The sequence below is a fragment of the Stegostoma tigrinum genome, chromosome 6, assembly GCF_030684315.1.
Source record: "Stegostoma tigrinum isolate sSteTig4 chromosome 6, sSteTig4.hap1, whole genome shotgun sequence".
Taxonomy (NCBI): domain Eukaryota; kingdom Metazoa; phylum Chordata; class Chondrichthyes; order Orectolobiformes; family Stegostomatidae; genus Stegostoma; species Stegostoma tigrinum.
Genome location: NC_081359.1, coordinates 112,284,178 through 112,297,021, shown reverse-complemented (window position 1 = coordinate 112,297,021; position 12,844 = coordinate 112,284,178). Strand labels below are relative to the sequence as shown.

General features: G+C 47.0%; 1 protein-coding gene across 5 annotated transcripts in view; it reads right to left on the bottom strand.

Annotated features, from left to right (window-relative positions):
- Positions 1-3,420: 3,420 nt before the first annotated feature.
- stim1b (stromal interaction molecule 1b) overlaps positions 3,421-12,844 on the bottom strand; it is a 130,003-nt gene continuing 120,579 nt past the window's right edge. For 3 of the 5 annotated variants that reach the window (XM_048532464.2, XM_048532466.2, XM_059646889.1), the window contains one exon: positions 3,421-8,588. In XM_048532464.2, the coding sequence (XP_048388421.1) occupies positions 8,003-8,588 (586 nt within the window). In that variant the 3' untranslated portion in view covers positions 3,421-8,002. The remainder of the gene's footprint in view (positions 8,589-12,844) is intronic. The other 2 variants (XM_048532467.2, XM_048532470.2) reach the window with 1 other exon arrangement.

Sequence of the window (12,844 nt, the reverse complement as noted above, 5' to 3'; positions counted from 1 at the left end):
CAATGAAAAGAGACCGAGCTCAGTCAACCTCTCTTCATAAGATAAGCCCTCCAGTCCAGGCAGCATCCTGGTAAACCTCCTCTGAACCCTCTCCAAAGCATCCACATCTTTCCTATAATAGGGCGCCCAGAACTGGACGCAGTATTCCAAGTGCATCCTCATGGATGCCCAGTCTTGAGTTGCTAGATCTGTGCGAAATCTGTCCCATTAAACACAGTGATAGTGCCACACAACACGATGGACGTTATTGTCATTATGAAGGCAGGTCTTCATTTCCACAAGGACTGTGTGATGGTCACTCTTACCAATACTGTCTTGGACAGATGCAACTGCGGCTGGCAGATTAATAAGGATGAGGTCAAGTGTGTTTTTCCCTCTTGTTGGTTCCCTCACCACCTGCTGCAGGCCCAGTCTAGCAGCTATGCCCTTCAGGACTGGACCAGCTCGAACAGTGGTACTGCTGCCAAGCCACTCTTGATAGTAAACATTGAAAACCCCACCCAAAATACTTATTGTGCTGCTGCTGTGTTGCTCAGCACGGAGGAGTACCGATTCATCACCTGAGGGAGTACGGTACGTGGTAATCGGCAGGAGGCTTTCTTGCCCATGTTTAACCTGAAGCTATGAGATTTCATGAGATCCAGAGTCAATGCTGAGGACTCCCAGAGCGACTCCCTCCCGCGGGTCAGTGCCGAGGGAGCGCCGCACTGTCGGAGGGTCAGTGCTGAGGGAGCGTGCACTGTCGGAGGGTCAGTGCTGAGGGAGTAGGCACTGTCGGAGGGTCAGTGCTGAGGGAGTGCTGCACTGTGGGAGGGTCAGTGCTGAGGGAGCGCCGCACTGTCGGAGGGTCAGTGCTGAGGGAGTAGGCACTGTCGGAGGGTCAGTGCTGAGGGAGTAGGCACTGTCGGAGGGTCAGTGCTGAGGGAGTAGGCACTGTCGGAGGGTGTGCTGACGGAGCGCCGCACTGTCGGAGGTTCAGTGCTGAGGGAGCGCCGCACTGTCGGCGGGTCAGTGCTGAGGGAGCGCCGCACTGTCGGAGGGTCAGTGCTGAGGGAGCGGGCACTGTCAGAGGATCAGTGCTGAGGGAGCGCCGCACTGTCGGAGGGTCAGTGCTGAGGGAGTAGGCACTGTCGGAGGGTCCGTGCTGAGGGAGTAGGCACTGTCGGAGGGTCAGTGCTGACAGAGTGGGCACTGTCGGAGGGTCAGAGAAGGTTCACTCCGCTGATAGCAAAGGACTGTCTTACAAGGAGAAGTTGAGTTCATTGAGCCTGTGCTTGTTGGGTTTAGAAGAACGAGAGGTGATCTTATTGAAATGTACAAGATTCTAAGGGCGTTTGTCAGGGTAGGTGTGGGAAAATGGTTTCCCCTCGTAGGACAGCCTTGGAGCAGAAAGCATAGTCTCAGAATAAGGATTCACCCATTTCAGACAGAGATGAGAAGCAATGTCTTCTCTCAGAGGGTGGTGAATCTGTGGAATTCTTTCGTGCAGAGGGATGTTGAGGCTGGGGTGTTAGTTTAATGAAATGTGCTATTGGTGTACAAAATGGTAGAAGTGTTGCTGTACCTGTATGAGGCACTGGGGAGACCACACCTGCAGGGCTGCATACAACACTGCTCCCCATACCCGAGAGGGGCGTATTGCAACAAGAACAGAGTTGCTGGAAAAGCTCAGCAGGTCTGGCAGGATCTGCGAAGGTGACCCTTCCTCAGAACGGACGGTGGCTGGGAAATCGTCAGTTTATATGCAGACAGTAGGGAAGGGGGTGGGGTAGGGAGTAAACGATAAGACAGAGCCCAAAGAGAGAGAACAGTGGACAAAGGAGTTGATAACGATTCAGCTGGGAGCGCGAGTAGTTGCTACTGGTGACAAAAAACAGAAGTTGCTGGAAAAGCCGAGCAGGTCTGGCAGCACGTGTGAGCCTTCCGTCGAGTGAGCCTTCCTCAGAGTGTGTAATGCCAGGCTTTGTGATAAACAAGGCCTGGCGTATGGGGTAGGGGGGCTAGGACTTGGGAGAGTTTAGGCAAATGGAGTCCAGAGGGCAGGGGGGGGGGGGGTCCCCAAGTGGAAATTAGGGTATTGTGCTTCCAGCTTGCATTGAGTTGGAGAGAGTTCAGAGGAAGCTCATGAGATTGAATCCAGACCCAGGGGGCTTGTAAAGAGGAATTGAACAGTTTAGGCTGATACTCTCTGGGGTTTAGAAAAAGGAAATGAGATCTAACTGAGGTATATAAGATGCTAGAGGAGATTGAGAAAGTTGATGGAGAGATTCCTCCCATGAAGCAGTATAAAATGAGGTCACAGTCTTGGGATAAGGGACAGCAGATTCAAAACAGACAGAAAGGAATTTCTTTTGGGTGTAATGAATTCTATACCAGAGGGCTGTCGAGGCTGGGTCATTCTGTACCTTCAAAGCTGAGAGAGACAGATTTTAACCAGACAAACTGTGCTTTAACTCAGCAATCCTCTCTCAATACTGATGCCTCCTGTTTTTATTTCAGGTTTTTAGCTTCTGCATCATTATATTGAGGGCAAGTTGATGCAGAATTAGTGTTAGAGTTGGACAGAGAGAGAAAAACAATGTACCGAAGGAGAGACAGGGTAATGCCAAACATTGATTACAGGACCAGAAACATTAAAACCAGCTGAAGGCAAACATCAGATTGTGACAGACTGATCAGTACGTGGAATCATTTCACTGAGTGAGTTAATTTGAGGACTTTTTTTAAAATGAAAAACCAAAAGAACTGCAGATGCTGCAAGCCAGGAGCACAAAGAGAAGTTGCTGGAAAAGCTCAGCAGGTCTGGCAGCATCTGTGAAGAAAAAAAAATCTGTTAATGTTTCGAGGCCAGTGACCCTTCCTGAGAATGGAGATGCTGCCAGACCGGCTGAGCTTTTCCAGAAACTTCTGCTTTTGTTCCTCAATTATTTTAACTGATGTTCATCTCAGTAGCTGCAGGAGCAGGGAGCTGCCACCAGATGCCGCCCTCTGATAATAAAATGTGAGGCTGGATGAACACAGCAGGCCCAGCAGCATCTCAGGAGCACAAAAGCTGACGTTTCGGGCCTAGACCCTTCATCAGACCCTCTCTGATGAAAGGTCTATGCCCGAAACGTCAGCTTTTGTGCTGCTGAGATGCTGCTGGGCCTGCTGTGTTCATCTAGCCTCACATTTTATTATCTTGGATTCTCCAGCATCTGCAGTTCCCATTATGACAGATGCCGCCCTCTGTCTGGTTTGTTGGAGCAGATGGGAACACAGTGGCTCTGGTAGACAACAGAGAGAACACCCCCCCCCCCCTCCCCTGCCGATAGAGAGGGGACGCTGCAGGTCACTCTGACCCAGAGGGTGTGGAAGAGAGATGGCAAGGAAATGGAAGCTTTATGACAACAGTGAACAAAATACAGTGACACAACTGGGAACAGCTTCACATTTGATCAATTTATTGCTTCCATGCATTTGCTGCCATAAAAGTGAAAGATTTCGTACATTAGTTTCAGAACTTTACATTATACTTTTATTTCACTTTACAAAGACTTTCTTTTCTCTTCATAACAAACAGCACAGGGGAAATTGAACACAGATATGAAGACTGGGTGACAGCAAGGCTGTGCAAACATCAGCCAAGGTAGACGTCCCCAAATGCACCTTCACACACAATCCTCATGAACAGGCCCCTACCCAACCCCACACTTCACCCAACCAGGGGTAAAATCCCCACCCTCACCACTGCAGCCACATTTCAGAAGCAAATGCACTGACAAAGCATCAGCACTTGTAAACCTGAAAGCTCACTGCAGCAAGAGATACAAAGAACTCCTTGCAGGAGAGCAATGCTGAGAGAAACCCACTGAGAAATCACAGCCCTGGGCCTGAGCAAAGGCCCTTGTGAGATCTCCACATCCAGTGATTCATAAACTCCTCACTCAGGGCTCGCGCACTTCTGAGCATTTAGCTGTGTCCCCTTTGCCAATGTACAGGGCCTTCCACATCATAGTAATGCAGTCCTTACAGCCAGGGACAGCACAGAGAGCCAAGCTAAAACCTGCAGACAGCAGTAAGGAAGGAATAGCATGGACTATACCGAGGTTCGCATGCTCCCCAGACATGCAATACTGAAAGGTGGGGTTGAGGAGGGACGGGGGGACAGATAGGCTGATACAGCGTGCATCACTGAGATATTAACAAATCTGCTTGATCCACAGAAACAGTTGGAGCTTCAGTAAGTACTGTCTTCACCTACCCAGCATGCATCAGAAGAAAGGCCAGCACAAACACCTGATGGTGCCTCCGCAGCCTGGATCTGTGAAAGGTTTTCAGATGAACAACCTTGTATTTTGAGACAGAACCCGAACATGTTCAAAACCCAGGGATCTCTGACTGTGCTGTAACAGTTTTGTACGTGTGTGTGTTCAGCACACTGAAGTTAGCATCAAACACTCCCAGACAGCAACAGCGCAGGGTCAGATACAGAGTAAAGCTCCTTCTACACCGTCCCCATCAAACACTCCCAGAACAGGAGCAATACCTGAACTAAAACTACATCTCAAAGTGAGTAAGAATTAGTTTTTCAGATGGTACCAGTACATACAGGAATTTGCTAACAGAGACATACTGAAGCTGGCCAGCTCATTTCAACCCAATCCACATTAATTGTACCAATTAATTACCCAACACTGAACCCAGAATAAAATTCATCATTAGCTACAAAAAAAAACTACTTTCCCTTCATAAAAAAAAGCAAATTTGCTTGTTGAGAAGCTGGTTGGTTTGATCAGCCTGTAAAATTACACACAGCATCACTGCAGTAAAAAGGAAGGCCCCCTGAAACATAGGCATGCCACACTGAGCACAGACAACCAACATACCAATGATCAGCTCGGAGTCGGGGGAGAGTTCACACAGAAATCATGACCAGCAACTTCTCATCACTAATGCCATTTACAAGCAACCTCCACCTTCCTAACAGCACAGACACACAGGGAGAATGGGACAGAAGACAAACAGCCCACACAACCTCCCAAACAGAGGAGAGTCTCTGCACTTTTTTCTAACATCGCTGAGCTAGCCAGGAGCAGGGACAACAGCATGGGGCAGGGGAGACTATGTGGGGAAAACAGACTGCATGGGACAGGAGGCAATGGGATGGGTGGAGTGGGGAGTACTCCATTTGGGAGGGAGAGGGAAAACGAAAAGGCCAGCACAGTGGGGGAGAGATGCACGGTTTGCATGAGGGACCAGATGGTGGTCATCACTGCCCTTATTACTTCATTAAGCGCTCAGCAAAGGAAATGGGGACCACCGAGGAGTCCTAGGGTAGGTCAAAGGGGACTCAGGGTGGGGGGGGGGGGGGGGGGGGGGGGGGGGCGGAGTGGGCTGGGGACAGCGTTGAGTGAGATGGGGCGTGGGAGGTTTACAGACTAGGCTGGGATGCTACATCAGCACTTCTTGTTATTGAGGACAGTACATATACAGTCAGAGCCACACAGTGTGCACTGATACAAAACTAACTGACAGTGACAACAGGCTGATCACCCCTGGTGTATCAGTGACCTGTCAGGGCGAGGGAGCAAGTGAGGCTGACCATTGAGCACAGCAATGTAAATACTCCCATCCACAAAGGCTGAACGTGTTTTCCAAAAGCTGCACCCGGTCCAATAGCGTGTTACACAGAATTACACTTCCCAACAGTGAACAGGATTGGCACAAAGATGAAATACTAATCTAGCGTTTCTAGTCACTGAATGACCAACAGCCAACTGACCGTCATTACTCAGGATATATTCCCAGCAGTGCCTCTAGAACTAACATCATCAGGACAGCAGTCGAAACTGGTCGCTGCACTGACCACTGTTCAAACAGCAGCCTGAGCTCGACACTGAGGTTTCTTCAAGAACAAGCTTGACAAAATTCAATAAACACAGACAGGGTATATTAGCTAAACTCTATCATCACCGTTCCCGTTCCCGCCCCCACCCTCTCCCCCCCCCCCCCACACACACACACACACACACACACACACACACACACAGACACACACACACTGTTTTCTCAGTTCACACAGACAGAACTCAATGCACTCTCACTCAGTTTCTCACTGCACTACAATGAACCTTCCTGTCTGTCACATTCTCTGTCCATCAAAATCATCCTGCACACACAAATTAAATTCAAAAACTCTATACATGATCTGAAACACCTAGTTCTAAGTCAGATTGAGCTCAAACCAACCTCTGAACAGGTCTTGGAATGTGGAGACTTCCAGAAGCTCAGGGTCGGTTTTTCAGCTCATCGATGAACAAAGTTGAAACTCCACAGCCTCAAGAAACAGAACAATCCCCAAAGACAGGCCAGGACAGACTACGCATACCCAAAACAGGGGTACTGTCTACACTGACACCACCCTGCAACTGTTGTAGCCCTGGTAGTGTAACACACACAGATACAGGTTCACACATCAGGTTTAACACAATCAGCCTAGACCCAGAAAAACTAAAGGCTCAGATCAAAGACAAACTTTGGTAAAAGTGAGTGCCACTCGCGGTTTTACATCCAGCCTGGAGTCCTGAAGTTTGTAGCGTCACAGTGAGACATGCCTAGAGGCAAGGCTACGCTTCTCTACTAAGATTCTCGACACAAACCAGAATCTTTCAGCTAATTGCTAAGCTCAGGCAAACAATATCTGCATTCTGGATTCGGATCAGTCACAGCAGACTCATTTTAAATTAATGAGTACGCTTTCAGGAAGAGAAACTAATTCCACGGCAGAACTTGGAGATCTGATGCACAACCTACCAGGGCCAGGTGACAAGAAACCAGTAACAGCCTGTGTCTATTGGGGATGTTCACAAACAAGGGATATTCAAGAGATTCGGTCAGCTAATAGCTTCAAAGTGCTTAAATTAACATTATTTAGAGAGATAGGGTCAGGGATTATTAGAATGAGATTAACAACAGTGATAGAGTAGGAGTGAGAGCATTGAGGGTTACAGTGAGATTAATAACACTGAGGGTTTGAGAGAGTAATCCCACTGAGGGAGTGATGGCTAGAAAAGATTAACATAGACAGAATGGGTGAGAATGACATTAATAACAGGGTGAGGATTAGAGAGGGGGCAGTAAAGGCTAGAAAGAGTGAAGGCACGGCTTGTGTCATTTTTGGCTGGGCCCAAGGTTTCTCAGAGTGGGCCATCAGCACGGTGGGTGGGGGGTTGGTAATGGAACTTGGTGTGCCCTCTGACTGTCAGCCACTCTGTCCAAGGCTTTACTTGGGCAGATCAATCTGTTTAAAAATACAGCACACAGTCAATGATCAGCCCCAGCATCCCCAACAGTACACATCCTCTTTTAATCAGAGACCAACTATTCATCCAAGTGTGACTGCGCACAACCACGGCTTGTACAGGTCACTCACTGGCAAACCAACATTAGAAAATAGACAGAAACGAAAGCGCTGACGTCCATGATAAATGTGACTCCCATCCCCAGTCACTTATTAAAGGTACAAACATACCAAGTCATTTACAAGCTTTGTATCTCAGATCTTTGGAGAAGATACATCAACATTCTCTACATCTTCAAACCTTAAGGTTTTTAAACCTTCCACAGAAACCTTATAAAATATTTGATTCTTGTGTTTTTCTTTTTTTTTGCAGAAGCATTGCGAGTGCATGCTGCCCTGATACAGCTCAGGCACTGGGAGAGGAGGCATGCAGCAGGATACAAAGAGATGTCCCAAAAAGCAGAAGGCTCCTCATAGCTTCCCTCGTTCATCGACTTGGGAGAGGCATAGAAATGAGGAACACCAGTCTGTAAAATAAATAAGATTAAATAAAATCCACTCCCTGGGGACAAACAGCTCTAGTAAAAATCTTGACCAAAGGTTAAACTGAGAGTCCCTGTGGTGCTGGGTCTCTACTTTCTTCTCAGTTCAGTTCTGTTCTGTTCTGTTCTGTTGCAGACCTCGTGTTTGGAAAAGGCCGGCTCCCCAGTGTGGCTTGATTTACTTGTTCTTCTTCTTGAACAGCTTAAATCCTGGTTTCTTTTTGCCAGGGTTGGGCTCAGTCTCCTCACCTGTTGATGTGCTGTCCTCCTCCACTGGGGACTTTTTCGAAGACAGCTGAGGGATTCTAGTGCCCTTGAGGCCATTTTTGGCGTCGGTCACGGTGGACTCGGGGTCAGTGGATGTGGGGCTGAGAGAGCGTGAGGATTCAGAGGGGCTGAGGGCCGAACCCTCCGTGCCGCGGTGGATCTCACCCAGGCTGGCCGACTTCTCCAGGCCGCGGTTGGGATAAGGTTTCCTGCCGGTCACTGGACTGTCGGAGATACTCTCGGAACACATGCTGCTCAGCGAGTTGGCCTGTTTGCTGCTGCTGCTGCTGTTCGGGCTGGGGACGTTGGAGTCTGACACAGCACTCAGGCTCGGAGTGATTTCTTCTGTCAGTTTGAGAAGGGAGGTAGGCTTGGATGGCATGGATCTAGATCCAGAGCTGTGTAGGAGGGTACTGGGAGAGCCCGAGGGGTTGGGAAGACGAGGCTGCTCACTGGATTGAGAAATGGAGGATTCGGAATCGGAACGGTTTAACTCCCTGTGGAAAGAGAGAGGAAATTGTGTCAGCTGGGCTTCAAAACACACATGCTCTAAAACAAACCTGAGGACAGGACAACTAACCTGAATGAGACCCCAAATCAATACAGTCATGGAACTGTACAACACAGAAACAGACCCTTCGGTCCAACTCGTCCATGCTGACCAGATATCCTAAACTGATCCAGACCCATTTGTCAGCATTTGGCCCATATCCCTCTAAACCCTTCCTAATCATGCACCCATCCAGGTGCCTTTTAAATGTTGTAATTGTACCAGCCTCCACCACTTCCTCTGGCAGCTTGTTCCATACACACATCACCCCCCTGAAGCCTTCTAAGTCTTTTACCTCTCACCTTAAACCTATGCCTCTCTAGTTTTGGCCTTCCCCAACCCTGGGAAAAAGAAACCTTGGCTATTTACTCTATCCATGCCCCTCATAATTTTATAAACCTCTATAAGGTCACCCCTCAGACTCTGATGCTCCAGGGAAAATAGCCCCAGTCTATTTAGTCTCTCCCTATAGCTCAAACCCTGCAACCTTGCAACATCCCTGTAAATTTTTTCTGACCCCTTTCCAGTTTCACAACCTCCTTCCTCTTGCTGGGAAACTGGAACGCAGTATTCCAAAAGGGGCCTAACCAATCTCCTGAACAGCCATCGCAGGACCCTCCCAACTCCGATACTCAATGCACTGACCAATAAAGCCAAGTGTACCAAACACCTCCCTCACTACCCTGTCCACCTGGGGCTCCACCTTCAAGGAACCATGAACCTGCACTCCAAGGTCTCTCTGTTTGGCAACACTCCCCAGGACCTTACCATTAAGTGTATAAGTCCAGCCCTGATTTGCCTTTCCTAAATGCAGCACCTCACGTTTATCTAAATTAAACTCCCTCTGCTACTCCTTGGCCTATTGGCCCATCTGATCAAGGTCCAGTTATACTCAGAGATAAACATCTTTGCGGTCCACTACATTACCAATTTTGATGTCATTCTCAAACTTACTAACCATACCTTCTAAATTTACATCCAAATCATTTATATAAGTGACAAAAAGCAGTGGGCCGACTGTGGGACACCTGCTGGTCAAAGGCTTCCAGTTTGAGGAACAACCTTCCACCAGCACACACTGCCTCCAACCTTCAAGCTAATTTTGTATCCAAATGGCTACCTCGCCTTGGGATCTAACCTTGCTAACCAGTCTATCATGTCAAACTTTGTCGAAAGCCTTGCTGAAGTCCTTACAGACAACTTTCACCACTCCGCCATCAACTTCTTTGTTACTTCTTCAAAAACTCAATCAAGTTACTGAGACACAATTTCCTGCACACAAAGCCATGTTGACTATGCTTAACAAATCCCTGTCCTTCCAAATACATGTAAATCCTGTCCCTCAGAAACCCCTCCAATAATTTACCTACCATTAACATCGGGCTCATTGGTCTAAAGTTCCCTGGCTTTTGCTTACCATCTTCCTTAAATAATGGCACCACATTAGTCACCTGTGGCTATCGATGATACAAATATCTCAGCAAGGGGCCCAGCAATCACTTCCCTAGTTTCCTACGAAGCTCAGGGATACACCTGATCAGGTCCAGGGGACTTATCTACATTTAACCATTTTAAGGCATCCAGCAGCACTTCCTCTGTAATAGAGACGCTTTTCCAGATAGTACTACCTACTTCTCCAAGTTGTCTAGCTTTCATATCCTTCTGTGCACTGTAACTACTGAGACAAAATACTCACTTAGTATCTCACCCATCTGCTTCCACACATAAGTGTACTCATTCACCTTTAAGAGGCTGTCGTTACTCTTTTTCCCTTAATATATGAGTAGAATCTCTTCGGATGCACATTAACCCTATTTGCCAAAGCTATCTCATGTCTCCTTTTTGCCCTCCTGATTTCCCTCAAGTATATTCCTACTACCCTTAAACTCTGAGGGATTCACTCAATTCCAATGGTCTAGACATACCCCTTTATCTTCACCAGATGCTCAATATGGCAGCATTAAACATTATTAAAAATGATTAAAATGGCACACTGGAACAAGTTCTAATTGGGCGTTGGAAGAATCAATGCTCAGAGCCCTCAACTATGCACATTCTGAATTAATCACTTTGACAAAGAGTAATACGTCCAGGCTGGTAATGACATCAGCTCCGTGCAAATGAAAGCTGTTAGGAGGACACAGAGATTGCACAGAGGTGTAGACAGATTCAGTACATGCACAGCACATGCCACATGATGTATGGAGCTGTGAGGTTATTCGCTTTGGCCATAATAATAGAAAAATAGCCTTTTTAAACAAAAAAAAAATGCTTGACACTTGTAAATGTCCATCACAAAATAATGACACTACAGGAGATCATCATTCAGTCCAAACAGTCAGTATTGGCCTTGTTCATAATCTCTGAGGGTAGTCTGACAGCCAACATTAGTGTTCAGCTCACAGGTACAGCAAAGTGGGAAAGAAGGGATCAACTAATAGGAGGCGAAATACAGTGAGACAGTAAGCTTGTGGGGAATATACCAATTCACTTTAAAGGTTTCTACTGGTATGTGAAGAGAAGGTGGATAAACAACTAGAGCACTGTATGCTGGAGATTTGCTATAACTGTTTGGGTGAAATCACATCAGCAATGCCAAATGAAGTTTCTTGTATATTTAAGGTAGAATATATTTGCACTGGAGGCAGTTCAGTGACGGTTCACTAGGATTAGTCCCTAGGATGAGGTGGCTCTCCTACAGTGAGAGGCTGAGTAAATTCGATTTATATTCCCTGGTGATTAGAAGAATGAAGGCTGATCACATTAAGCAGAAAAGATTCTCCTTAATGGCACACAGAGAGGCTGTTTCTCAGGGGCACAGGACAAGAAGCCAATCATTTAGGACTGAGATGAGGCAGAATTTGTTTTTCAGTCAAAGAGTAGCGAATCTTTGTGGTTCCTTGCCCTGGACATTTGCAGCTGCTTCACTGTTGACTAAGTATGAGAGAGGCTCTTGCTCTGTCAGGGTATCGAGGGAGATGAGGAGCAGGCAGCAAAGCAGGTGAAAACCCAAGGTCAGCCACGGTCATACTGAAAAGAGGAACGGGCTGGATGTGTTCCTGCTCTTTTTTCATATCTCCGCATTTATTTCTCCAAACTAACTTGTTATAAGAAACTCAAATTAACCATTTTTAATCCAAGGAAAATTACAAAGCACCTGCTGACCTCAGGCCAATGCAAACAGAGTTCTTCACTTTGTGAAAAGTACCCAGCGATGAGACTGAACAGTTCCCACTTTGGGACGTTGCAGAAATACCATCCTGAGGAACACTGCAAACTCCTCAGTCCTGCTCCCAGCAACAACTTATCAGCACCTTTGGGGACAGATCTCCTGCAGAATGAGCAGTGGGGCAAGAGGCAATGTAATGCCAATATCTCAGGCCTACCTTACTTCACACTCCCAGGCTGTTGCCTGCTCCATCTGTAAAGCAGCCAATCACTAACATTGAACATCAAACTGTAATTAGAAAAACAAGAGGCCCAAGGAATGGAAACAGCTTAGAATTCAGCAAAGTAGGACAAAGGGATTGATTAAGAGGAAGTAAATACAGCAAGAGAGCAAGCTTGTGGAGAACAGACAGACTGACTGCAAAAGCTTCTGTTGTACCTGAACAGAAAACAACTGGTGAAGACAAATGCAGATCCTTTACAATACGGAAAGAGGAGAATTTATAGTTTATAAGAAACACACAAAGGGCAAGATGAGGCAGCAACGGCTGACAAGGGAAGTCAGGGACTGCTGGAAAGCAAAAGAAAAAGCAAGCAAACAATGTGGAGAAGATTTGTGGGAAGCCTTTAGAAAACAGTAGAGAATAACTAAAAATGCAACAAGAGGGGGAGAGGATGAAATATGAGTGAAAACTAGCTGGTAATATGTAAGGAAATTAGAGGTTTTTTTTAAAAAGATATCTAAATGGTAACATAGAGGTGCAACAGTGGTCATTGAATCACTGGAAAATGAGTCTGGAGAAGCAGTGATGGGGAACAATGAAATGGGAGAGGAATTGAATCAATACTTTGCATCAGTTTTCACAGTGGAAGACACCAACAGCGTACTTCATGAGTGTTGGGGCCAGATGTGGGTGTTGTGGCCATCACTGAGGAGAAGGTGCTGGGAAGCTGATGGATAAATCACCTGGACCAGATGGACTACACCCCCAGAGTTCTGAAGGAGGTAGCTGGGGAACATTGTAGAGGCACTGG